General features: G+C 63.8%; 1 protein-coding gene across 3 annotated transcripts; it reads left to right on the top strand.

The window, feature by feature from the left end:
• The first annotated feature begins 10,478 nt into the window (after positions 1 to 10,478).
• On the top strand, positions 10,479 to 17,082 carry IGF2 (insulin like growth factor 2). Of its 3 annotated transcripts, none has more exons than XM_060158208.1 (4): positions 10,479 to 10,997; positions 13,810 to 13,973; positions 15,972 to 16,128; positions 16,621 to 17,082. In XM_060158208.1, exons 2-4 carry the CDS (start codon positions 13,816 to 13,818, stop codon positions 16,858 to 16,860), a joined length of 555 nt encoding a protein of 184 aa, XP_060014191.1. In that variant the 5' UTR covers positions 10,479 to 10,997; positions 13,810 to 13,815; the 3' UTR covers positions 16,861 to 17,082. The 3 variants fall into 3 exon arrangements, with proteins under 3 accessions (XP_060014191.1, XP_060014192.1, XP_060014193.1); XM_060158209.1 differs by having other exon boundaries at positions 10,483 to 10,997; positions 13,810 to 13,972; positions 15,980 to 16,128; XM_060158210.1 differs by lacking the exon at positions 10,479 to 10,997 and adding an exon at positions 11,841 to 11,952.
• The last annotated feature ends 7,333 nt before the right edge of the window (positions 17,083 to 24,415 follow it).

The following is a 24,415-nucleotide window of genomic DNA, read 5'->3' as shown; positions in this document are numbered from 1 at the left end:
TTTTATCCACCGCCCGGGAGCTTCGGGGACTACGCAGCGGCTAGAGTACAGGTGACTGGGCTTCCCTCCCTCCCCCTTGAGTGTGTGAGAAAAGCTGCATTCTGATCTTTCAGGCGTGGGTGGGCCGGGGGCTTGGGGCTGGGGCAGTTAACAGGAGCAGAGAGACCTCTGCGCCAGAGGACGCAGGCGAGCTTCGACTTCGGAGGGGACGGGAAGGACAGGTGGACAGGGACTCTTCTGTAGGGCTGCCCAGAGCCCTCGAGTCTTTTGCGAGGAAAGTAAGTTTTCCTTCGCGCTTCTGCAAAATGGGAGGGGCAGAGGCGGAGGGTAGGGCTGCTCTTTTCAGCAGGAAGGCACAGCTGTTTTTGCAAATGTAAAAGGCAGGGTTTTTCTGCGTGAGAAATTCCCTCTTGCTGCACCCCACCCTCCCCGATGGCAACCAAAGACAAACAGGACACTGCAGAGGGGCGGGGCCCTGAGATTTTGGAGCTGTTTTTTGGTTTTTTGATGCCACTTAAAAAGTAAAGCTTCCCTCCTCTCTCCCCACTCCCTACAACCCCCCCCCCCAAAAGAATCCCACCATGTCACTGGAGAGTGAGAAGGACAATGAAGGGGCAATGCCCCTTGGGGCCCCACAGCAGGATTTAGAAAGTAAAGCTTCTCTCCTCCAGACAGTGTTCTCCCGGGCCCCCTCCCAGCTCCCCCTGCCCTGGGTAGTTTCGCCAGGAGTGCATTACTTTGTGCATGACGTGTTTCTTCCCACCACCCAGGGTCCCAGACGCCTCCGTCCGGCCAGGGTGGTGTTTGTGGGGAAGAGGTTCATTTCCCCAGAGAAGCCCAGCTCCCCCCACTCTCAGCTGCCTTCCCAAGGCAGAGCTGCGTCCTTTGGTTTGTGCCAGGTCCCCCTCCTTGCTCCACCCCAGGTGGGAGTGCTGGGGAGCACAGGGGAGAATTTTGATAGCGTGTGCTGTGATCCCCCAAGGCAGGCTGTTGGCGTGCAGCCCCCAGCCCCCATGCCCAGGCAGAAGTCCACAGCAGGAAGGGGCAGCCTGTCCAACAAGAGGGTGTCCTGCCGTTCCATGGGCACCTCTGCAGGCTTGGCTGTGGAAGCCCAGCTCCGGGTGAACTGTGGACACTTTCCTCCTTCCCTAGTGCTTTAAGAAAGGGAGAGCTGGGCAGCCAGAGGGACCGGAAGGGGAGCCGCCGCCCAAACCCTGACAAGGTGACCTGCAGCCTCTCCACCCAACAGCCAGGGGAGGGGCAGGGGACCAGGGCCCTGGCTTGGGGGGGTGGGTTTGTTTTAAAAGCAGTCATCTTAGGAACACCCTTTCGCTTCTCCCCAGGGGACGAAGAGTCACCACTGAGCTTGAGGAAGAGGAGGTGGATTCTAGCTGCCAGCCCCAAGGCCCCACATCTGCGGGTCAGCTCCCTGCCCAGGCTGCCCCCCAGCCCGAGCCGCAGCCCGAGCGCCAGCCGGAGCTGCAGCAGGCCAGAGCCACCCGAGACCCCAGCCCGGAGGTCAGCTGCTGCGGCCTGTGGCCCAGGCGATCCCCACCCGCTCAGAACTGAAGCCGGCAGTCAGCTCCAGCCCCGCAGAGGTGAGTGATTCCAGACTCCCAGGACAGGACCCAGCGTCCCCTGGTACAGATCTCTGCGTAGCAGCCTCCGTACAGGGGCCTGATTTCCTTTGGTGCTCAGAGCCCCCCGGGCAGTTTTAGTTCCCATCCCCGTTTTGACAAGGAGTGGAGGCTCAGAGGGGCTGCGGGTGTGTTCAGAGTCACACAGCTGGAATCTGGGGTTCGGGTGGTCGGCTCCAGGTGCCTCTCTCCCTGGGGGGCTCCCTGCGGTCTGGGCAGCAGCATGGTCCTCAGAGGGGAGCTCCTGGTAGAAGAAGGACAGAGGAAGGGGGAGGGGAGCAGCGTAGAGGAGAAGCCAGGGAGGGGGTCAAGGTGAGGACAGAATTGGAGGAGGAAGGAAGAAGGAGGGCACACCGGGGAAAAACTCATACGCTGGGGAGGAATAGGGGACCCCGGGAAAGCTGGGCTCAGCTGGGGCATGTGAGACCCGTCCTCCCTGTCCTGGGCTGCTGGCTGTGGGTCCTCACACCAGTGGTTTGACCTCTCTGTGTCCCCACTTGTCAAAGGGGGCGACAGTCGCAGCCCTCCTGGCTGTTGAGAATTGAGAGGCGCGAGTGAGGTATGACCAGAGGCCGGAGGGCATTCTCAGTGCTGCTGTCGTGATTCCATTGTGTTCAGGCCGACGGGCTTCCTGTGTGTGCGCGCGCGCGCGTGGGGGCCGCGGGGGGTGGCTAGAAAGGCCCAGGGGCCAGAGCCGCCTTGGACATTTCTGGAGCCAGCTCCGTGGTGGTGGCCGCAGGGTTCACGCATCAGGTACCGGGGTGGGGGCCCAGGCTAAGCTGCCCTAGAGGGGCGCTCGCTCCAGGCTCGCCGAGAGCTTTGGAGGTGGAGGTGGGTGGGTCTGTGTTCTTGCTGCTGACCCCAAAGCGACAGAGGCCACTCTTCAGGGCCTGCAGTGGGGGACCCAGCAGGTGCCCCCTTGCAGGCTGGTCTGCGCATCCGAGAGAGAAACCAAGAACGTTTTTTAAAGGTGTCTTTAGTTCAGACACTACATAAAATAGTACAATAGTGGCGACGCCTCGGTCCTTCCCGAGGGCGCCTGCTCGGCCCCCTCCCCTGCTGCCCACACACCGACCCATACGTACTTCTGACTTTTGGTTTATTGATCAGTGGCTTGTGGTGCCTTGTGCCTGGGGTGGCTCGCGCCGTCGGGTCCTGGCGTTCCAGCTGGGGCCTGGGTCCCCTGCCTCCAGCTGGGCTGACCGGAGCGGGTGTCCCTCCTAGATTGGAGGGCAGGGTCCTTGCCCCCAGCGGCGGGTGCCCTGCGGGGTGGGGGGTGAAGGAGGGGCGCTCAGGGGACTCTCGGAGAACGAGCCGGGTTTGTAAAATGCTGGGCTTAGTCCCAGGGAGGGGGGGGGGCGGCCAGCTCGGAGCCAGAGCCGGGGGAGGAAACCGGGGAGTGGGAAAGGCCGGCTGCAGGGCGGGCGGGCGGGAGCGAGGGAACCGGCAAGGCAGGAGCACTGGAGCCGCGGGCCTGGGTGCAGGGCCGGGCTTGCTGGGGTGAGTCCGAATCTTTGGGGGGATGGTTATTCTCTTTGAAATGTGGTTTGCAGGTCTAGAGGGGCAGCCAGGGCTGCTGCAGGGTGTGGGGGGAGGTCGTTAGGGGTGGGGGGGAATGGCGCTTGGGGCTGAATTCCTGCCAGCCAAGCCCTGTGCTGGGGGAGACCCCAGCCCCACGACATGCCCCGCTTGCTGGCAGGTCCCTTCCTACCGTGGGGGGCCGGAAGTCGGGGCGACCTGGGCGGCTGGTCCTGGCTGGGGGCGGCCAGTGCCCTTTTTGAGCCCCGCAGCGACCCGGATCTGCCCCCCGACAACCCTGCCCCTTTAGCCGAACTCGTGACTAAATAAGGCGAGGGTTCAGCAGGCAGCCCCTCACGGGGAGGAAGTGCATCTCTGCCCCCCTCCCCTCGCCCTGATGGCCCAGCCTAGCACCCCAAGGTGGCCTCAGCCGTCTTACCTCCAAGGTCCAGGTCTGCCGGCACCGGCGGCAGCTTCTCCAGGGCTGGCGCCTGCTCAGGGCACAAAGCAGGGGAGTGGCTCACCAGAGGGCCGCTGGCATGGGTGCGCCCAGGCAGCCCCACTGACACACGTCTCACCCCAGCCTTCCGCCACCCCCAGCCTGGGAAGTAGGACTGGAGGAGAGGTGGGGAAACCAGAGCAGGGCCGAGGGCAGCAGAGGCCCTCATCCAGGACTTGAAATCTGCTCTGGGATCCCAGGGAGCCGGGTCCGCAGACAGGCACTTAAAAATACTCCTCGCCCCCAATTTACAAGTTGCCACAGAATAGGGAGCTACGCAGCCAGGCTTCCCTTCCGGAGGCTCCCTCCTCGCCTTCCCTCCTATAGGCATAGGCCTGAAAGCCAGGGACGCGGGGGACTGCAGAAGGCTGGTGGAGGGGGAAAGGGGGGCAGTGATGGGCGGGAGGGGGGGCGAGACAGGCCAGATGTTCTTGGAATGGACACGGGGGTGATTGATACGGACTGGAATTTGAAGGGGGAACATTCCCCACGTGCCTTGGGCTCTGGGTGGAAAATGGGCTGTTTTTTTTCATAGGTGGGGGGGTGTCCTCCCTGTCCTGCCAAGCTCCTGTGAAAGGGCTGCCTCAGCCCTGCCCAGTCCCCACACCTGTCCAATGGCCTTAACCCCTGCCTTCCCAGAGTGTCAGGCTTTGAGGTGTCCCCCTTCTAGCTGGGGTCCCTCTGTGGGGTGACAGCGGGGACAAGCGACGGCCGGCATACCGGTCGGAGGCCCCGCCATTCTGCTGCCCCCAGCAGCAGCCCCTCTCTGGCAGCGCCCCCAACCCACAGATGCCCCTGGGGTGGCTGTCCCCCACCTCCCACATTGCCCAGTTCCGAAGGGGTGATCCAGTTCCCGCCAGTGCCTTGGGGCTGGGTAGGGTTCAGTGTTTGTCTTCAAGGAACTAGGCTTTCACAGCTCAGAGAGGGAGGCTTTTCGTGAAAATTCTCTTCGAGAAAAACGAAAGGAGACCCCTGACCCCCAGCCACCGTGCAGGCCTCCCCCCATCTCTTCCCCCGACTTTCTTCTCCTCTTTCCCAGGCCTTCTGCTCTCCCGCATCACCAGAACAAAACTGGGTTCGCTCTCGTTCGGGGGCTGGGGAAGGCCCGGACGGCGCTCTTCGGAGTGCCGGGGCGAGCAGGGGGTGGCCGCCGGGGGTGCTCCCGGGCCCCCAAACCGAGCCGGGGACGAGCCTGCCCGCGGCGGCGGCGCGGCCGCGGCTTCGCCTAGGCTCGCAGCGCGGGAGCGCGTGGGGCGCGGCGGCGGCGGGGAGCCCGCGGGCCTCCTCGCAGGCGGCCGAGCAGGGAGCCCGGAGCCCCGGGAGCGTCGGGGGAGCAGCGCCCCATCGCTCCCCCGCGGCTCTCGGGTTTCTCCCTTCCACCCCGACGCCCGCCCGGCCGGGCTTCTGCACGGAAGCGCTCTCATGGCCCAGGAGGCAAAAGCGGGAGAAGCCATGTGCCAGCCGGGGTGGAGGGCGCCCCTGGGAGTCCCGCGCACCAGCCCCGGAGCTGCTGCTACTGCCGCCGCCGCCGCCGCCGCCGCCGCCGCCGCGCAACCCGCGCTCGCGTCCCCCGGGGAGGGCGCCACTGCTCCGCGCGAGTCCCGGGGGCGGCGGATCCCCAGCGGCGGGTGCTTCCCCGGGCACCGGAGCTCAACCTCTCAAACGCAGCCCTCCATTCCCAGGGTCCCAACCCACCCAGCACCTTCCCCGCTCCTCCGGATCGCAGACATTATATTTTCTGGTCTCTTCCAAATTTAAGCCTTGCTCAGGTCCCCCCAGTACATTCAACATTTCTCCAGGTCACAAGGGTTTTTTTTTTTTTTTTTTTTTTTGGTTTGGTTTGGGTTTTTTTTGCACATTAATTTCTGGGGATCTGAAAACGCATAACCCCCACTGGCTTTCCCAGGTTTACACTAGTGGCCTGGGTCCCCAAACTCATTGGGTGTTTTCTCCCAGGCTCTTCACAATTTTATATACCCCCCAGCTCCACCCCCAGGTTCTGCAGAGTTACACAGTGGCAAACCCTATTCGGGAAGATTTAAACATTAACCCTGGGTCCTGTGGTCAGGCTGACCAATTCGCCTGGCTCCCCAGAATGTGCACAGTGTTTTTCTGGCATTTAGGCATCATTCCCAAACAAGTGGAGCTCTCTTCCTGTGTCCCCGTAATTTTGGACGACAGTGGCTCCCAAGCTTACCACCCCTGTTCTGGGCCCCCCACACTGAAGCCCTGTTCCCCTGGTTCACCAGAGTTCGGGGCATTATCTGCTGGGTTCCACAACTGTATTGGCCTCACCCTGGGTTCCCTAAATTTTCCACAAAGAATCCTAGGCACCCCCACCTCCGCAACACACTAAGCCATTTCCCCGGGACCCTCAGGGTCTGAACGTTGCTTCCCATACCTCCACCAAAATTTAGGCGTTACACCCAAAGCATGCCGATCCCCCTTCTGAATCATAAACAGTCTGCGCTCTGATCTCCTGAGTTCCACAAAATTGAGAGGATGATTTCTGGTCCCCAAAACGCATTGATTTCTGGTCCCCCCCTTTTTTTTTTTTGGTGGGCCATGAAGATATGGGGCGTTCATTCCCGGGGATCTCCAAGCTTCCTTGCCACTTATCAGGTTCATTAAAATTTAGACACTTACCCAGGCCCCGGAAGCACGCGGAGCAATTATCCAAGGTGCGCTCAATTGTGATCGTGGACAGGCAGATTCCCCCAAATCGCAAACCTCCCAGGTCCCCCTGGGTCAAACCACGCACAAAACAAACTCTTTCACAGAGCCTATATCTTGTTATACCAAGCTCTTTTGAGTGTCCCAGTAACCAAATATTCTGAATATTTTCTCCGCCTCATAACATTCTGAATATTAAAAAATTCCCTGGGCCCCACGAGCTTACTGACAAGAATCCAGGTTTTCTAAAACTCAGAACGGATCCCATATCCCGGGCCAACCAACGCTGGACCCTTTCCTCTATTTGGACACGCTGGGCTCTCAACATCAGGCATTGCCCTCCAGGCCCCCCAGACACATTCAATGTTACACTTCTGTCACAGAAAGGCACCGATTTCTTGGGCTCCAAGGCATCTCAGGCACCCACTGAGTCACCCCAAATTTAGTCGACATTTTCTGAGTCTCCCAGACACTGCAAACCCCCTGTAGATACCCAGCTGCAGGCACTGATTCTTCAGGCCCCACCACTTAGGAACTCTGAATCCTTTCCCCATAAAACTTAGATACTGACCCTCATTTCTCCTGAGGACTTCGAAGAGCTTCTTTGGATCCCCAGATTCAGAAATGATTTTTCTGGGGCCTCCAGATTGAGACACTGCCTGCCAGCCCTCCAAAATAAACTGAGATTATTTTCCCCCCTCCACAAAAGAATTGATCTTTTTTTGAACGTTGATTTATGGGTCCCCTGACTTGATGATCCTTGCCCCGAGTCCCCCTAAATTTAGGTAATTTTCCACAGGCCTCCCAAAGTGAAATTGCCCAGATACCGAAAAAAATCCCCGGGTCCTGGAAATCCCAGGTATTATAGGCCGCGTCCTACAAGCTTCCTTGCTACTAACCAGGTTCCCTGAAATTTAGGTACCAATCTCTATTGAACAATTTTCATGGATTCCCCCAAACTTGGGCCACGTCTTCCTAGGGTTCCCCAAATGCAGACAGTGCCCAGGAAAATATATTTTTTTCCTGTTCACCAAAAATAAACTAATTGAAACCAACGTAAAAATTAAGATATAAAAGGACATTGATTTTCTGCATTCTCCAAATGTCCTGATCACACCCCAGGTTGCCCCGAATTTAGATCGTGTTTCTTGACTCTCTAAAGGACATTGAGGATTTTCTCAAAAGCCACAGCAATTATGGAAGTTACTTTCCCTGGGTGATGCAAGCGTCCAGGCCACTAACTTGAATTTCTAAGTTGTGGAAATTAATCTCCACTCTTCTCCACCGCATGGACGATTTGCCTAGATCCCCAAAATGTGTCCATTGTTTTTCTTCCCCCGGTTTTAGACAGTACGCCTCTGGGGTTCTCCCAAGCTTCACGCTGAGCATTTTCCTCGGGTCATCCCCAAACCTACTTCGCCACAAAGTGGGACCCCCCACAAACTTGCTGACCCAGATGCTGGGGTCCCCACATTTTAGACGCGGCTCCCTTGTCCCCCAGTTGCAGGGAGAAATCCCCCCGGTCCTCAGACTCGGACTCTCTTTCTGGAGTCTCGAATTTAGTCGTGAATCGCAGTTCCCCACACCGACGCAACCTCCCTTGGGTCCCCACTTCGGGACACTCGTTCTCTCGCCCGCAAATCAGGCGGCTCTGACTTGCGTTCCCGGCCTTTGGGCATTGTTCCCGGCCCCGCCGCGGTCTCTGCAGCTTCCCCAATCCCGCGTACCACGGGCACTGGTTCTGGGCCTCTCTGCGTCTCCTACGAAGTCCCCGGAGCTCCTCGGAGTTGGAAAATTTCTCTTGTGTTCCCCAAACACACTTGGCCCAGCAGCGTGTCCTCCAGGACGCAGGCAGTGCTTCTCCCGCGTCCAGGAAAACGACTGGGCATTGCCCCCAGTTTCCCCCAAATTTGGGCATTGTCCCCGGGTCTTCCAACGGACTGGGCGTTGCCCCCGGACACTGGGGACTGCCCCCGGGGTCTCGCTCACCTTCAGCGCGTCCGCCGCCCGTTGCAGAGCGCTCGCTCTCTGCCTCGGCTCCTAGCGCGCCCGCGGACGCAGCCTCCGGCCTCCAGCCTCGCGGTGAGCTCCCCGCCGCCTCGCGTCCCGGCCCGGCTCCCAAACCCACCCGCCGCCGTCCCGAGCGGCTGCCGGGGACACCGGCGCGGGGCGCGGGAGCCTGCGGCGGGCTAGCCCCTCGGCGGCCGCGCTCGCTAGGCCGGGCGCCCTGAAACCCGCGCCGCTTTCGTTTGCTCTCTGCAAAGATCACGGTCGTGGGGAAAGCGCCTCGGCGGCCCCCCAGCGGGGCAGGCAGGGCGCAGGGTAGGAGGGACGCGGAGGACAGGCGCACCCGGCTCGGGCGGCGCGGCGCCGCCAGCCGCCGGGCGGAGGACTCCGGGAGGCGCGCGCCGAGCGCGGGCGACGTGATTGATGGCGGAGCGAGGGGGCGAGCCGCGCGCGGGCTTCCGCCGCCGGCGGCCCCTTCCCCTCGGAGGGGCGCTGGCTGCCGGGGCTCCTGGGGGCGGGCGGGGCGCGGGGGCTCGTGCGTGGTTTTTGACTTGGTAAAAATCACAACGACTTCTTACATCGTCCAAACTCTCCAGGAGATGGTTTCCCCAGACCCCCAAATTATCGTGGTGGCCCCTGGGGCTGAACCCGAGTCTGCGCAAGTCCAACGCACTGAGGACGGGGGAACTATTATCCGGATATTTTGGGTGGGCCCCAAAGGCGAGCTGCTTAGATGCACCCCGGTGAGCCCGGTCATGCAGGTAGGATTTGAGCGATGTTTCCCGCCCTGCTCGTATCTCTCCCGGCAGGCGCAGCCCGGGCCGGCCCCATGCCTGGCCCAGATTCGGTCCTGGCCCGGCCGGCCCTCCCCACGTACCGCACCTGGCGGCCGCCGAGGCTACTCCCCGGTTCCCGCGCGGCACCGGGGGGCGCTCGGGCTCCGGCTGCGGCTCGAGGGGCTGCGCCTGCTCGGGCAGGTGGCGGCTGCGCGCCCCGCCCGCGCCCAGGGACTCCCCACTTCCCTTGTACATCCCAGCGGCACTCGGGGACCCCCGACCCAGTGTCGAGCCACCTGCGCCCGCATTCCGACAGGGCACCCTCGCCGCGTAGCCCCCTGGCCGGGCGCGGGGACCTGGCCGTCGCTAGGGCGTGTGACGCCGCCCAACCTGGTCGCCCCGCGTCCCCCGTGCACTAATGCGGGGACCTTGGCACCCCGGAACCTAAGACGGGGCCCCCAAACACTTTAGAATAGCGATTCGGGATTTCTTTCGAACTCTGCCGATCCCTGCCCCCAATCCAATCTCGCCCCCGCGCACCCCACAGCCCCCCCCCAACCGCCGCCCCCCGGGACCCCAAGCCCGCCCCCCGCCCTTGGCTCGAGTTGCGAGGGCGGTCCGGGGGCGGGGCGAGGGCCCCGCGGGCGCCCATTGGCGCGGGCGCACGGCCAGCGGGGCCCGAGCGGGCGCCGAGCCGCGGGGTGGCGCGGCTATAAGAGCCGGGCGTTGGCGCCCGGAGTTCGCCTGCTCTCCGGCGGAGCTGCGTGAGGCCAGGCCGGCCCCCGGCCCCCCCCTTCCGGCCGCCCCCGCCTCCTGGCCCACGCCCGCCCGCGCTCGGCCCGCCAGCGCCTCCACCCGGCTGGCGGCCCCGCGTCGACGCCGTCCGCCGCCACGCTGCTGACTCCCATCTCGGGCGCCGTCGGCGGGGTCGCGCTCCGCCGGCCTGCGGATCCCCCGCCGCCTCCTCCTCATCTACCTCAACGCCCGTCCCGCTTCGCCCGAGGAGGCGGTCCCCCCCGCAGGCAGTCCGGCTCGCAGGCCGCCGGCGTTGTCATCCCCCGCGCTCCCTCCCGGCCCTCCCCGGCGCGCAGCCCGGCCGCTCCCCCTCCTCGCTGCGTCCCGAGCGGCCCCGGCGCCGCCACCGCCGCCCCCCCCCCCGAGGCCCGGGCTCGCGACGGCCGAGGGCTCCGTCGGCCCAAACCGAGCTGGGCGCCCGCGGCCCGGGTGACGCCTCCGCTCCGCCCCCCTCAGCACCTTCCCCGGCCCCCGACGTTGCGCCCTTTCCTCGCTTCTCTGCGCTCCCCGTCCCCTCTCCGGCCTCTGGTCCCGGCCCCCTCTCTTCTTCCGCAGCCTTCCCTTTGCTCCCTCCCGCCCCCCCCCCAGCTCCTTGCCTCCAACTCCCTCCCCTTCCACGCCCGCCCTCTCGCCTTCGCCGTCCCAAAGTGGATTAATTATACGCTTTCTGTTTCTCTCCTCGCTGTTCTCTCCCGCTGTGCGCCTGCCCGTCTCTCACTGTCCTCTCTCTCTCTCTCTCTCGCCCTCTCTTCGGCCCCCCCCTTTTCACGTTCACTCTGTCTCTCTCACTATCTCTGCCCCTCTCTATCCTTGATACAACAGCTGACCTCATTTCCCGATACCCTTTCCCCCCCTAAAAGTACAACATCTGGCCCGCCCCAGCCCGCAGACAGCCCGTCCTCCCCAAACAATCAGACGAGTTTCCCACCCCCCCAAAAAAGCCATCCCCCCGTTCTGCCCCGTCGCACATTCGGCCCCCGCGACTCGGCCAGAGCGGCGCTGGCAGAGGAGTGCCCGGCAGGAGGGCCAACGCCCGCTGTTCGGTTTGCAATACGCAGCAGGGAGGTGGGCGGCCCCTGCGCCGGCTTCCAGGTAAGCTGCGTGCGGGCCGGGCCGGGCCGGGGCGGCTGGGCCCGGGGCAGACAGGGTGGGGGGCTGTCGGTCACGTTCCGCGTCTCGAACCCCGCGCTCTGCCCTGTGCCGCGGAGGAGGGGGCGAGGGGTGGGGGGGGCGGGGTGGGGACTTGGGAAGTGCCCGGGGAGGTGTGAGCTGTCTGCAAGGCGACTTCCTGGTCGCTTTGCGGGTGCAGGGGGTGTTGCTGAAAGTTTGTGATTTGTGCCGCGGGGGCGGGGGCGGGGGGCAGTGCAACGAGGACGGGCGCAAGTCTCAGAAACCCACCCTGGTATGTTGACTCGGTGCCAGCAAGACCGAGAGAGGAAAACTGGGTGGGCGGGGCCAGGATGGAGCGAGGGGGGCCGAGCTGGCAAAGGAGTCCTGCCAGACACCGCATTCGCAGCGCACCCCCTCCAGCCTCCCTTTCCCTGTCCCCGACATTGCCAGCCAGTAATCTGGAGAGAGGGCCTGGTCCAGGGCTCGAAAGGGCAGCAGTGGACAACCCAGAGAGGGTAACTGCCCCTGCCCCAGTGGGCAGATGGAAGTTTCCAGACAAGGAGGTGGAAAGCAGCCCCCCTCCCTGCACCCCCGCCCCCATTTCCCGGTGCCAGGATGGGCTGGGGGTGCAGGATGAGCCCCCCGCCCCCCGTGCTTTGCTAAGAGATGGTGGGGAAGGCGGTTGGGGGTGCCGCAGAGAAGGGAACGGCTGGAAGGAGGGAGGGGGCGGGAGCAAAGGGGGCGGGGGGAGTGGTCAGCAGGGAGAGGGGTGGGGGTAGGGTGGAGCCGCGGCTGGGAGGAGCCGGCTCAGACATAAAAGCTGAGGCACTGACCAGCCTGCAAACTGGACATTGGCTTCTCCTCTGAGGCAGCCTTCCAGCCTCCTCCTCCCGCATCCTCTTCCTCCAGCCCCAGCGAGCCTCCTGTCCAGCTGCAGGTAACCGGGGCTGTTGAGCGAGGACCCGGCTGCCCTCCCGCTCCGGCCTCAGCCCCTTGGCCCCTGCCCGCGGCCTCCCACCCAGCCCCTTCATCCCTCCCCTCTGCCTCTGCCCTGTCGCCCCTGCCCTCCCTCCTCTGCCCGCTTGGTCACCTGGCCCGCACAGCTGCATGCCCCTCGTCTAGTCTTCTGCTCTCTGCTGGTGCCCTGGACTGGACCCCGCACCGAGTGGCTGGGCTTGCAGAAGGATGGGGCTGCCGCTCGGACGGCACCGAGTCCCTAGCTGGACAAATTTGTTCCTAGAATTTGGAGGGGGGGGCGGCACCGGGCTGTCGGGAGACAGGCTGGGGTCTGGTGCAGGGAGGAGGTGAGCTGAGCCAGGCGGCAGTTTCCATCTTCCACGGAGCTGGCCCTGCTTGTCAGGAGCTTAAGCGAGACTGTGCTTCCTTCGCAGCCCCTCATTTCCTACACGATTTATTGCATCAAAATTCCCCTGGGCCCAGCATGCAGCAGCCTTGCTCCAGGCTGGCAAGGGGCGTGCTGCTCGGTGCCTCTGTGCTCACTGGGTGCACAGCCTAAGAGGGACACACGTGGGCAGCTCCACCCAGGCCCTTACTAGGGTAGCCTGCGGGTGCCACGGGGCTCAGGGGCACCCGGCCGAGGCTGTCCCCCCAGAAGGGGCTCGTACCTGGGCCCGCAGAGGGCAGGCTGGGGCTGCCTGCCTGGGGGGCTTCCACCTTTTGGAGGGCTAGGGGTGGCTCGCTGCGTCCCAAGAGGAGTCAAGGTCCCTTTCAAGCCCCCCGACTCCTTCGGGGACCTGGTTAACCCTTGCCCCAGGTCTGCAGCCACAAAACCTTGCGAGGGGGTGTGTCTTGAGATGTGCCTCTCCTTCTAGGTGGTACCCTGAGGGGCCGGGGGTCTGGCCTCTAGGTGGCCTGAGCTGTTCTCTCCAGCTCCTGGGGTGGGGTTGGGTACCCCAAATGGGGAGAGGGCCTGGCGGTCCTGGAGGGACTTTGAGGTCCCTGGCCCTGGGTAGTGTGACGCGAGGCCTGGAAAGGAGGCTTTCGGCTTTTATGTGTGTTTGGGGTGCCCAGGGCAGACTGGGGGCGAGGGACTGAGTGATGTAGGAGAAGGTGGCTCCTGGGAGCGTGGCTGGCACTGCCGTGCTGACCGTCGGACCCTTGACCCAGGCTTTGCTGAGCCGCAGACTGAGAGGGTGGGAGAGGCAGTGCGGGAGGGAGGAGGGTGGTGCTGGCCCAGCAGAACCCCCCTGTTGCTTTGGGAGGGAGGCTGGTCCTCCTGGCACCCTTGCTCAGCCGGTCCTCTGAGATGCACATGTTCTGTGCTGGGGTGGGGCCGTCTGCCATCTTGGCTGGCGCTGGGAGGCCCGAGGAGTGGCCGCTGCCCTGTGCCGGCCCCGCCCCCATGACATCATAGGATGGAGGCCAGGTCCAGTGTCCAGCACTGGCCCCTGCAGCTCTGGGTGTGGCTGAGCCCCTGCAGTAATAACGATGGGGATCCCCACGTGAAATTACTGACTAGCACTCGGTGCCCCTCAGAGGTGTGCCCCGCACACGGCCCTTCACGCGGGGCAGCTCTGCATCCTGCCTGCGTCAGCAGTGGAAGCTCCAGCTCTTCTGTAATTAAAACAATTAAGATTAAGGAGAAAGCCGTGCTTTAAAGCTGTAACTGGACTTTAAATTAGGAGATGGCTGGGCTGAGTGTCCCCGAAGGGAGCAGGCCCGCATCCCCTTGCTGGGCCAGCATTTCGGGACGCCCTGGCTGGCGGGTGGTGGGAGGGGCCCGGGCCTGGACGTGGCGGGGCGGTGGGCTCACGCCTCTTGTCTCCGCCCGCAGACACCAATGGGGATCCGAGTGGGAAAGTCGATGCTGGGGCTGCTCGCCTTCTTGGCCTTCGCCTCGTGCTGCTATGCTGCTTACCGCCCCAGTGAGACTCTGTGCGGCGGGGAGCTGGTGGACACCCTCCAGTTTGTCTGCGGGGACCGCGGCTTCTACTTCAGTAAGTAGCTCAGCAGGGCGAGGGCGGAGGGGTGTACGCAGCTGGTGCTCGATAGATGCCGGAGTCCTCCTTACCGCATGTCAGACACCTCTGCAGGTCCTTCAGCGCACCTGGCCTGGGGGTCGGGCCCAGGGAGGCCCCTCGGCGGTGAATGAGCCCGGGGCCCTTGCTGTGACACTTGGAGATCGCAGTCACGCCCTCGCAGTCCACATTTATTAGGCACTTACGGTGTGCTTGGGCGGTGCCCGCACTCCCTGATTTCTTGCAGGTGGGAGGGGGAGTGGACGGTGGTATCTACAGGGGGACCAGACCTTAAGTGGCAGGTGCGGGTGGGGTGCAGAGTGGGCTGGAGGCCGGGCTTCCGGGCGGGGTGACCCAGGCCCCCACAGGGAGGCAGCCCTTCCCCTCCTGCTTCTCCCTGACCTGCCCATGGGCAGGGCTGCGGGCACTGGTTTCCCCGCACGTTTTGCCCACATCTTGGCAACGGGCAGATACCCGTGGATGGTGAGATTTTAAATGGAATCAAATGGGTTGAAAACCAGTCAGAATAAAAGCACACGTTGCTGGCGGCGTGAGTGTGCCTGGCCCACGCTCGGCTGCATCCGCAGGAGGGGACCGCCGGGGCCCCCAGGCCTGGGTGGGACCCGCACCCGAGGGGCAGGGCACAGTGCAGGGCGCCCGCCTGCTGGCCCGAGGGCTCTGTTCTTCGCCCTCCTCTCTGATTCCCGACCTGCGGGAGCTGGCTGGGCACGTGGAGACCTCTGCTCTCCCTTGCCCCTGTGCCCTGTGTGGCAGGGCGGGTCCCCCGTTGGAGGTGAGCTCTCCTTCGGGGTGTGGGCTCTTGCCCTCGCTTCCCAGCAGTCTGGGCCTCAGTTTCTTTAACTGCAGGACGGGTCAGGGGAGTTCCGGAGAGTGTCCATCCGGATAACGGGAGAAACTGGGGAGCAGTTTCTTGACCCTGGAGGGGGGAGGGAGTGTGTGCTCCCCCTGGGCTCAGCCGGACACTGCTCAGGGCTGGGTGTGGGTGGGGACATGGCTGGGGCAAGCAGGCAGTGGCCGTAAGGCTCATCGTAACCATCACCCACCACAAGGCACCTTCTTCTGCAGCCTTTACTTACCCACCCTCTGAAATGGGCCGAAAATGCCCGTCTTGCATGTCAGAGCTTCTCTTTAAAAAACATTCCTGCTTCTTGACGCTTCTGAGGCCCCTGCCTGCCCTGGCTTCTCCTGTGGCCTCTGTCTCCTGCCACATTTGGGGGCAGGAGATAGCACCGTACGGTCTGGTGCTGGCTGGCCCTCGCCCGGGGAGTGGCCCCCTGGCACCAGGTTTCCCTGAAAGGAGGGCCGGGCTGAGCCCCCAACCCTTTCAACCCTGCACCTGGACCCCTTACTAGGGGCTCCTCTCCCTCCCCCCACCGATGGCGGAAGGCAGGCCGGGGGCTTTTCCTTGCAGCTGAGTCTGGAGCCTGTGCGTGGAGGAGAGGGGGAGGACGGGAAGAAAGGAGGGCGTGGTTTTTGCAGGTCCTCACTCCTCTCCTCCCGTCTTCTCCTTCTTCCTCCCATTCCTACCTGTCTCGGCGGCGGCTCTAGGGCCGCAGGCACCCAGGCTCCTGGTTGGTTCAGGGATGGCACCTGGGTCCCAGCAGGCCTTTGGGTCAGGACCCTGGGATCCCAGGATGTGGGGCCGGGCCCCGTGCATTTTCCAAACAGCCCCTGGTGGTGGACCAGGAGGCCGTGCCCACTTTACATACGACGAGGGAGGCACCGAGAGGCCAGGGGGCTGGTCCTGGAGCGCACTCACCCCGCTGTCCATTCTCTCCTTTCTGGGGCCCCTGCGCGCCCCCCTCTCGCTTTCTTCCTTCCCTCCAGGCCGAGGCCGGCTGTCCCTGCAAGGTGACAGGCATCCTGTCCCAAGGGCAGGGGCGGGGTCTGGCTGGAGGAACCCTGGGGAGCCCCCTGGGGCGCTGGTGCTGACGTGCCCTTTCCTTCCTCCTGTGGGACTTCCAGGCAGGCCGGCAAGCCGCGTGAACCGCCGCAGCCGTGGCATCGTGGAAGAGTGCTGCTTCCGCAGCTGCGACCTGGCCCTGCTGGAGACCTACTGCGCCACCCCCGCCAAGTCCGAGAGGGACGTGTCGACCCCTCCGACCGTGCTTCCGGTAAGGCGGCCCCCCCAGCTTGGGCCCGTGGACGGCCCCCCAGCTCTGGGCCCGTAGACGGCACCCCAGCTCTGGGCCCGTGGACGGCCCCCCAGCTCAGGCCTGTGGACGCTCTGGGCCCGTGGGCAGCCCCCCAGCTCTGGGCCTGTGGGCAGCCCGGCCCCTGTGAGGGGAACCGGCGTCTCCGGGACCCTTCCCCTCTCTGGAGCCCCTTGGGGCTGTTACCTCTAAGCCAGGGGACCCGGGCGCGGCAGCCCCTTAGCTGGAAGCGCAGCTAGGGAGTCCTTTACATGTTTGCCACGTGCCCCCCCCCCGCAACCGTGGTGGTGTTGACCAGAAGCCGGGGGAGTTACTGACCTGTCACACGTCGGGCACGCTGCAAGGTTTAGGGACAGCCCCCAGCAGGTTGCCCAGATGTCCCCCCGGGGCCTGGGTGGCTGGGGAGCAGGGGCTGGGGGCCAGGCACCCCTTGACCGGCCCTTCCCCTCTCAGGACAACTTCCCCAGATACCCCGTGGGCAAATTCTTCCAATATGACACCTGGAAGCAGTCCGCCCAACGCCTGCGCAGGGGCCTGCCCGCCCTCCTGCGAGCCCGCCGGGGTCGCACGCTCGCCAAGGAGCTGGAGGTGTTCAGAGAGGCCAAGCGTCACCGCCCCCTGATCGCCCTGCCCACCCAGGACCCCGCCGCCCACGGGGGCGCCTCTCTTGAGGCGTCCGGCCATCGCAAGTGAGCCAAATTGTCGTAATTCTGCAAAGCGGCACCACCCACTCGTGACCTCCTCTTGACCGGACCTTTCCATCAGGTCCCACCGCTGAAACCTCTGTACCGTCCTGTCTGCGGGCTCCCCCGACCTGGCCCCCGTGCCCCAACCTCCCCACGTCAGGCTGCTCTCTCCTCGGCCCCCTCCATCGGGCTAAGGGAATCACAACAAAATCTTTAAAAATGTACAAAACCAATTGGCTTTCACCCTCTCTCCCAAATTATCACCCCCAAATTACCCCCAAATTACACAACCGAAATTGCAGTCACAAACGTGTTGGCCCCCTTGAAACGAATTGGCTTCTTAGCAACACCGGAAAAGCTAACTAGCTTTCCAGAAAACCCTAAAAAAAAAAATCAATTAGCTGAAAAAAAAAAATACTAAAAATAAATTGGCTTCAAAACAATTGGCAAAATAAAAGAATTCGGCCCCCACCCTTCCTTCTCGTTCCTCTCGGACCTGGACTTCAATTGGCTGTGACTGACCATCCAAGAGAAAGGAAGGCGCCAAATTTGCAGGTAGGCTTGTCACTGCTCGCCAGCCATCTCCCTCCTCCACCAACCCTCGCTGGGCTCTGGTCGTGTGACACCGAAGACCCAAACCTGTTCCTCCCCGTAGTTTCCATCACTGAGACCGCTGTGGGGCAGTGGGGGGGCCCAGCAACACCCGGGGAGCGGTGCACGGGACAGAAAACCCGAATTCGCGCAGATAAAACTTAATTGGCATAAACGCCCACACGCTCCAAAATCTTACGTCTGAATTCTCACCTTTGAAAGCACACGCACCCACACGCAACCCTGCACGCGCGCACGCACACACACACACACACACCCCTCACACACACCCTCACACACACACACCCTCACACACATCCACACACACACACACGCACACACACACCCTCACACACATCCACACACACACACACGCACACACACACCCTCACACACATACACAACCCTCACGTGCATCCACACACACACACACACACACACACACCCTCACACACATACACACACACACACCCAGATATGTGGGACACCCAAACCCAGCATTGTGCAGATGAGACCGCATTCCATCCCAAATTCTTCTCTAAGCTGCCCTGCGATGAGGTTTTCGCGTCCTGTGCTCCTCTCTGGTCCCCTGGGATGCGCCCTAGGGTGGGAGGGTGTGTGTCCCAGGCTCAGGCGCGGGTGGTTCCATCTTTCCGAGATGAGGCAGATCCCCCCTCCTTCTCGGCACCCGTCCTGACCCCACGGCACCTGCAGTGAGAGTCCCGATGCCCCCAGACCCCACTGGCATCCACGCACCTACTATCGTGCTGGGCGAGGAACGGGTTTGGCCGGAGTGGAGATGGCTGTGGCCAAGCAAGACATGCCCTGCCGCGTCGCCTGACCCCCTAGGTGTGCTCCTGTGAGATCTGGGGACCCCCCCAGCACACCTAGGGCTCGCCTTTGCCAGCCTCCTGGGGGAGCCTGTCAGAAATGAGGGCCCCCTGGAGACTGGCAAGGGTCATGGGGAGTGTGGGAAGTCTGGAGGTTGGTGGGGTGGGTGGGGGGGCATTGGGGGCTGGGGGGGGATGCTCTGGGGTAGGAAGTGGTCCAGCAAGGGTTTGGACAAAACGGTCAGGAGGAAGGATTGACGAGGAGACGTGCAGAATTACAGATCGAATCAGGAACCCAAATTGACGCCAATTGATCTATTTCCCCCCTTTAATTGGCTTCTCCTGGGGCTTTTTTCCTTTTTTTTTTTTTTATCCCTCCTTAGCTTTTTGCGCGCTCGTGTACCAAATTAAACTTACTCCCCTCCCCGTGTAACAGGGGGGCAGTGACCAAGGACAAGGAACGCACGAAGCCAACCACCTGTCACCTCTGCGGCGCCCGCCGCCGTCCTGCCCTCCGCCATTTATCGCCCTTGGTTTGATTTTTGCCTGTCCCTGTCGCTTGGGTTGAGTGGAGAGTGGAGTCTCCGCGGGGGTGCTGGCCACTGTGCCCCCCGAGAAGTCAGAGGGGAATGGAGACGGCCGCTGCCTGGCCTGGCCCCCGGGGGCGGTGGCTGGTCCCCGGGGGTCCTGAGGGGTGGAGGAGGGGGCAGGGAGGCGTCTCTTCAGGTGTCAGGAAGGTGCTCGGAGGCCACCGAAGTGGGGCCCCCGGCCGGCCCAGCCGGCGGGGGGGAAGGGGCTACAGATGCGTGAGCAAGGGGCTCCATCGGGCGGGAGCAGGTGGCCGCCTTCCGCGCACCTGGGGAGCCCTCCCCGCGCCCCTCGGTGACAGCTTGCCCGCCTCCTCAGTGCCCCGTCTGGGCCCCAGGAAGCTCGGAGCTCCGCGGGGCTTCCTGGTGACCAGGTGGGGTGATGCCAGGCAGTAGGAGAGGTCCGGAGGGCACGAGCCCTGCAGAGCAGGAGAGCTGCGAGTGTGTCTGACAGCTGGGGTCGCTTGGGCCCCGAGGCCCTTGGGTCTGGCGGTACTGACCCAGCCACCATCTCAGCGCCTAGGGCTGCGGCAGGGACCCGGGCGGCTGGGAGGTTTACCTCACCCCCACCTCTGCCCCCAGCGCAGCCCCCCTGCGCAGCAGCCCGACTAGCAATCTAGAGGCCCGAGGCTTCTGGGCCCCGGTGACGGGGCTGGTACGACCCAGGGGGCGGTCCATGCCAGCCCACCCAAGGCACAGAGGGTCCCCCGGCCAGCGTCCAGGGAGTGGGCCATTTGGACCATTGGACAGAAGCCCAAAAAGCCAAATTGTCTTAATCGGAGAAGCCAGACGGATTGGCCTGAGATCCAAATTGTCTTCGAGGCACCCCAAATTAGCTGCCCACTCAGCCAGAGGCCACCCACCCAGCGTTCCGTTTGCCTCGATCGGGTGGGGGCTCTGGGGGCGTCTGCCGAGGCTCCTCTGTGTACCCCAGTGAGCAGCTCTCTGTGGGTCATCGCCATCTGACCCGGGCTCCTTCCGACCTCCACGCCCTGGTTGTGGCCCTCCATCGTGTCTCTTCCCCGAGTCCCCCCAGCTGTCTTCAGCGGGACCCCCTCTCGGGTCTCTACACCATCATCTGAGGACCCCCACGCGCAGAACACCGAGTGTCACCTGCCGCCCAGTCCATCCCGCGGCCGTGTTCGCCTCCACTCGCCCCTAACATGCTATTTCTGACAGAATCCACAGCTTGGGTTTTGTCTTTAACTTTTAACGCTCGCAATCCCAAATAAAGCATTTAAATTTATTTTCTTCTGAGTCCTCTGCTTTTTCACTTGGGTACCTGGTGGAGGGAGGGAGGGGAGGTCTGAGCCCTGGGGAGGGGGCAGGGGAGGTGGGAAGGGGGGACAGGAAGACCCTGCAGGTGGGGACACCTCCTCTGGGCCCCTGCGGGATTCAACATACAGGTTCAACAGCAGACTAGATAAAGCAGAAGAAAAAAATCTGTGAACTCAAAGACAGGGCAGCAGAATTCATTCGATCAGAGAAGCAAGAGGAAAAAAAAAATAGGAGTCATGGAACAGTGATGGGGTGCAGGGAGGACAGCCCGAAGGCCCGCAGCTCTCAGCGGTGGTGACACCACGGTCGTGGATCTCGGGAGGCTCTGGGACCATCTCAGGGACCGAATCCTCAAAGACAGGGCTCCAGGCGACGGGAGGGGTCCCGGGGGGCTCTTCCAAGAGCCCACTGAGGAGTAAACTGCTGTCGCTGTCTGTCAACCCCAGGGAATTTTCCCAGCCTCGGGGGACGGGGGAAGGGCGTGGGCCAGGTTCTGAAAGGTTCTGGAAACTGTAGCTGTTGCTACAGATGGGGACTCAGGGCTACCTGTCACCTGTGTGCCCACCTGCACACGCAGATGGGCTCCCCGTGCCCCCGAGATTGAGGCCGCATCAGAGGGCGCTGGAAACCCCCTCCCCCGCTCAGCCCCGCACCGCAGCCCAGACCACTCTGACCACTGACCTTTAGGGTCCTCGTGCCCCTCAGAAGGCAGTCAGGCTGGCATCCACGATGCTCGGGGCCTGCCCGGCCCTCCCCTCACCCCACCTATCCCCAAGCCCCCGGTCAGCAGGTGTGGCCAGTGGGGAGAGGGCGGTGGGCTGTGACCGGGGACTGGGCAGCCTTCAGTGGGCGCCCAGGGCTCTCGGCCCCTGTCTGGGTTGGGGCGAGGCCTTGCACCTGAATCCGCTCGCTCCGCCTCTGGAACTCATTGCCGGCCTGGTGCCGGGCTGTGGCCCCTGGGGTCTGGATGGCGTCCCCAGGGGCGGCCATGCTGCCCAGGCTCCCTGAGAGCTCAGCCACGGGGTGGGGAGGGGCTGCCTGGAGGAGGCGGGATCACGAATGAGGAGGGCTGGGAAAGTGGGAAAGAGTGAGCTGGACGGGGGCGCACCGTGCCCTCTGGGCAGCCGGGGCCCTTCAGGGGAGCCTGGGGGCCAGGGCGGGGCAGAGGGCGCCCCCCACCCAAGGAGGTGCTGAGACACTCCCGGGGGGTTAGGGTGTGGACCCAGCTCGGGACCCTCTGCCCAGCCCTGCCCACCCTCAGACCAAGTTGGAGTCTGTCTCCTGCCAACCCCAGGTAGGACCCATCCCCGAAAGGTTCACTGCAGCCCTGCCCGGGGCCCCTCCTGGGACCCTTGGGATGCTGGGCCAGGGTCTCCCTTCCTGCAGCTCTGGGCAGGCCCTGCCCTTCCCAGCTGCCCCATCACCCAGCCTGTTCACCCTCACTGCAGCCCATTCGCCCATGCCTCTGCCCCCACCCTGCTTTCCCCAAGACCGCCACGACCAGGGCACAGCCAGCCCTCCCGCGGCCCTCCTGAGTTAGCCCCAAGCCTCCCCCACTGCCATCACTGCCCCCACTCCACTCTGCTTGGCCCAGCTGTGTCCCAGGTGCCCTGGATCTGCCCAGCCTCTCCACGCGCTCTGCAAGCTCTCAGCTTACCCCGGGGCTCCATTCACTCATCCACTCATTCACACGTGTGGATGAGCACCCGTGTGCGGGGCACCCCAGGCTCGGTGTCACGGAGGGGATTACTGGGGTGCTTTTTCCAGTGGTTAGACCTCATGGAGAAAGTGACTCAGGAGGTGAGGGTGGGGGGGGGGGTCTCCTGGGAGGAGGGGTGAAGCAGGACCTGGGGAGTCCGGGGCTGGGGCTGGGGCTGGGGCTGCCGTGGGGGGCGCGGGGGAAGTGTGGGAGATGAGGTCAGAGGCCCATATTTATGGGCACCCATGGGGGTGGGCTGAAAGGTGTCCTCCCCAAAAAGACGTGTCTACATTCTAGACCCCTGCGAATGTGCCCTGATTGGGAAAAAGGGTCTTTGCAGATGTGATGAAGTGAAGGATCTGGAGGTGAGATGGTCGTGGATTTAGGGAGGGCCCAGATCCAGGGACGGGGGCTCCTACCATGGCAGAGAGGAGAAAGGACACAGAGGAGGGGCCGTGTGAAGACACAGCAGAGATTGGGGGGATGCAGCCGCAAGCCAGGAGCCCCCAGAAGCTGGATGAGGCAGGAAGGACCCTCCCCTAGAGCCTCTGGAAGGAGCCTGGCCCTGGACGCCTTGAGTCCAGTGAAACTGATTTCAGACCTCTGGCCTCCGGGACTGAGAAAGAATGAATTTCTATAGTTTTAAGCCACCCAGCTTGTGGTTGCTGAGGAAACGAGTTAGGCGAGGGCACACCTCCTCTGCCTGGCCCTGTTCCAGGGGCCGAGGGCACCGCAGTGAGCCCAGCAGGTGGCCACGCCCGCACCCCCCCTCAGGATGGCCCCTTCCCGTCTCCACTCCTGACCGCCACGCGGAGCACAGGTGGTCTCTTAAAACATCAGACCAGGTCCCACCTCTGCTCCTGGCTTCCCTGGAGACAAACCGAGTCCTCACGATGGCTGGCAAGGCCACCCTGGCCCGCCCACCGCTGGGCTGGTTGAACGCACAGGCATGTTTCTGCCTCAGGGCCTTTGCACGGACTGCCTCTGCCTGGACCCCTTTCCCTGCCGGCACCCACCTGGGCCCTGCCCTCCTCACTCGGTGCTGAACTGCACCCCCCTCGGGGAGGCCTGCCCAGAGCACCCTCTCAGGAGCGCTCCGTGTGTTCCAGTCCCCCGACCACCTGCTGAGTGAGGAGGACAGGGGGAGGGCAGGGGGACACCAAGGCGTGACCGTGAGCCATGGGAGGAGACTGAGTTTGCTAAGCTGGAGGCACTGGACTTGCTTCCCCGCTGCTGACCCCACCTGTGTCTCCCTCCACCTGGTGCTTCCACCTGAGCTGCAGCATGGCACCCGCTGGGGCCTGTTCAGCTGCCTCAGTGTGCCGCAGACCCTTGACCAGAGCACGCTCACGGCCACCACCCCGCACCTGCTCCAGGGTCCTCTGCCCCCTCCCGCCACGTTCAGTTGGTCGCCAAGGCCCACTGGAAGCGGGACGCTGCTCCAGTCTCTGCTCCAGACACTCTGCATGTGCGACTAGGCAAGCTTGCTCTGCAGGCCCACAGCTTGCTGCTCTCCCCTCAGGACCCTCCGTGGCTCCCGTGGGCCACTGGGTAGGGGGCAAACGCCAGGCCAGGCTTTCCTGGGGTCTTCAGCACCTGGCACCCTCCGGTTTCTCGGTGGGTCGTGTCTCGGTCCCCACCGCCTGACCCCTCAGGCTTCACACAGGCGGGCTGCTCTCTCCTGGCCCCTCTAACCCCCCGCCCTCGTGCCCTCTCCATCATTCTGTGCTGTCCTGGCTCACCAACCCCCCACTCCTGGGTCTCTGGTGTCCAGAGCTGCCCCTCCCGTGTAGACAGCGGTCTGGCATTCAGCCCCTGCCTGTGACCCCCAGACATGCCATAACCACAGGTGCATCGTTTCGCCTGCTGTCAGGTCCTCCCAAGCTCTCCGGAGCTCTCGGCAAAGCCCCCAGCGCAGAGCCAGCCGGGGGCACGGCCCCGGAGGGTGTGGGGAGGGACCCCATCATACCAACCCCTGGGGACCCCTCGCCACGCAGCCCCGTCTGCTCTCCGCCTTCCGGGGAGAACCCCGCCTTCCCGGAGGCAGGTCTCCCTGCCTCGGCAGGCGCGCATGTGGCCCTGGGCCCCAGGCCTCACCCCCAGCGACCTGTGTCCACCTGCCTGGCTGGTCGCGGCTCCCGGGGTCCCCGCTCCTCCGGGCGGCCTGGGCCTGGCCCCCAGCTGGCGCTCCTGCACAGGTGTGGCCGCCCCGGGGGGCCGCAGGCCGACAGGCCAGCCCAGGAGGCCCGGCCCCTACCTGCCCAGCCCCCTCTGGCCTCACGAGCGAGCGCGGCCTCCAGCGTCTCCCGCCCCAGCCCCAGACAGCCCAGGCCTCAGCGGCCAGAAACCACAGACAAAATGCCTGTTTGTGCCAGTTATGCCGAAAGCAAAACAGTTCGTGGTTTGTGACCCAAATTTTTTGCCTTTTTTTCAGAACATAACAAAGCTCAAGACAACTCCCCCACCCCCACCCCCCAGGCGGACAGAAATGATCTGTTTACCCTGGCCCTCGCCCTAGGCCAGGCCCTCCCGATGGGCGGCCTCGCGGGAGGGGCGCGGGGCCCGGCCGAGGTGGGG

This window comes from Lagenorhynchus albirostris, chromosome 9 (genome assembly GCF_949774975.1).
Source record: "Lagenorhynchus albirostris chromosome 9, mLagAlb1.1, whole genome shotgun sequence".
In the NCBI taxonomy this organism is placed as follows: Eukaryota; Metazoa; Chordata; class Mammalia; order Artiodactyla; family Delphinidae; genus Lagenorhynchus; species Lagenorhynchus albirostris.
The sequence above is the reverse complement of the archived record's forward strand: the minus strand, read 5'-3'. Positions and strand labels throughout refer to the sequence as shown.

Bases quoted from the DNA above. Each gene is read 5' to 3' on its own strand.
- IGF2 (XM_060158208.1), top strand. From the start codon at position 13,816: ATGGGGATCCGAGTGGGAAAGTCGATGCTGGGGCTGCTCGCCTTCTTG. The intron at 13,974-15,971 runs TAAGTAGCTCAG...TCCTCCTGTGGG, and splicing joins GACCGCGGCTTCTACTTCAG to ACTTCCAGGCAGGCCGGCAA. The intron at 16,129-16,620 runs GTAAGGCGGCCC...TTCCCCTCTCAG, and splicing joins CCCCTCCGACCGTGCTTCCG to GACAACTTCCCCAGATACCC.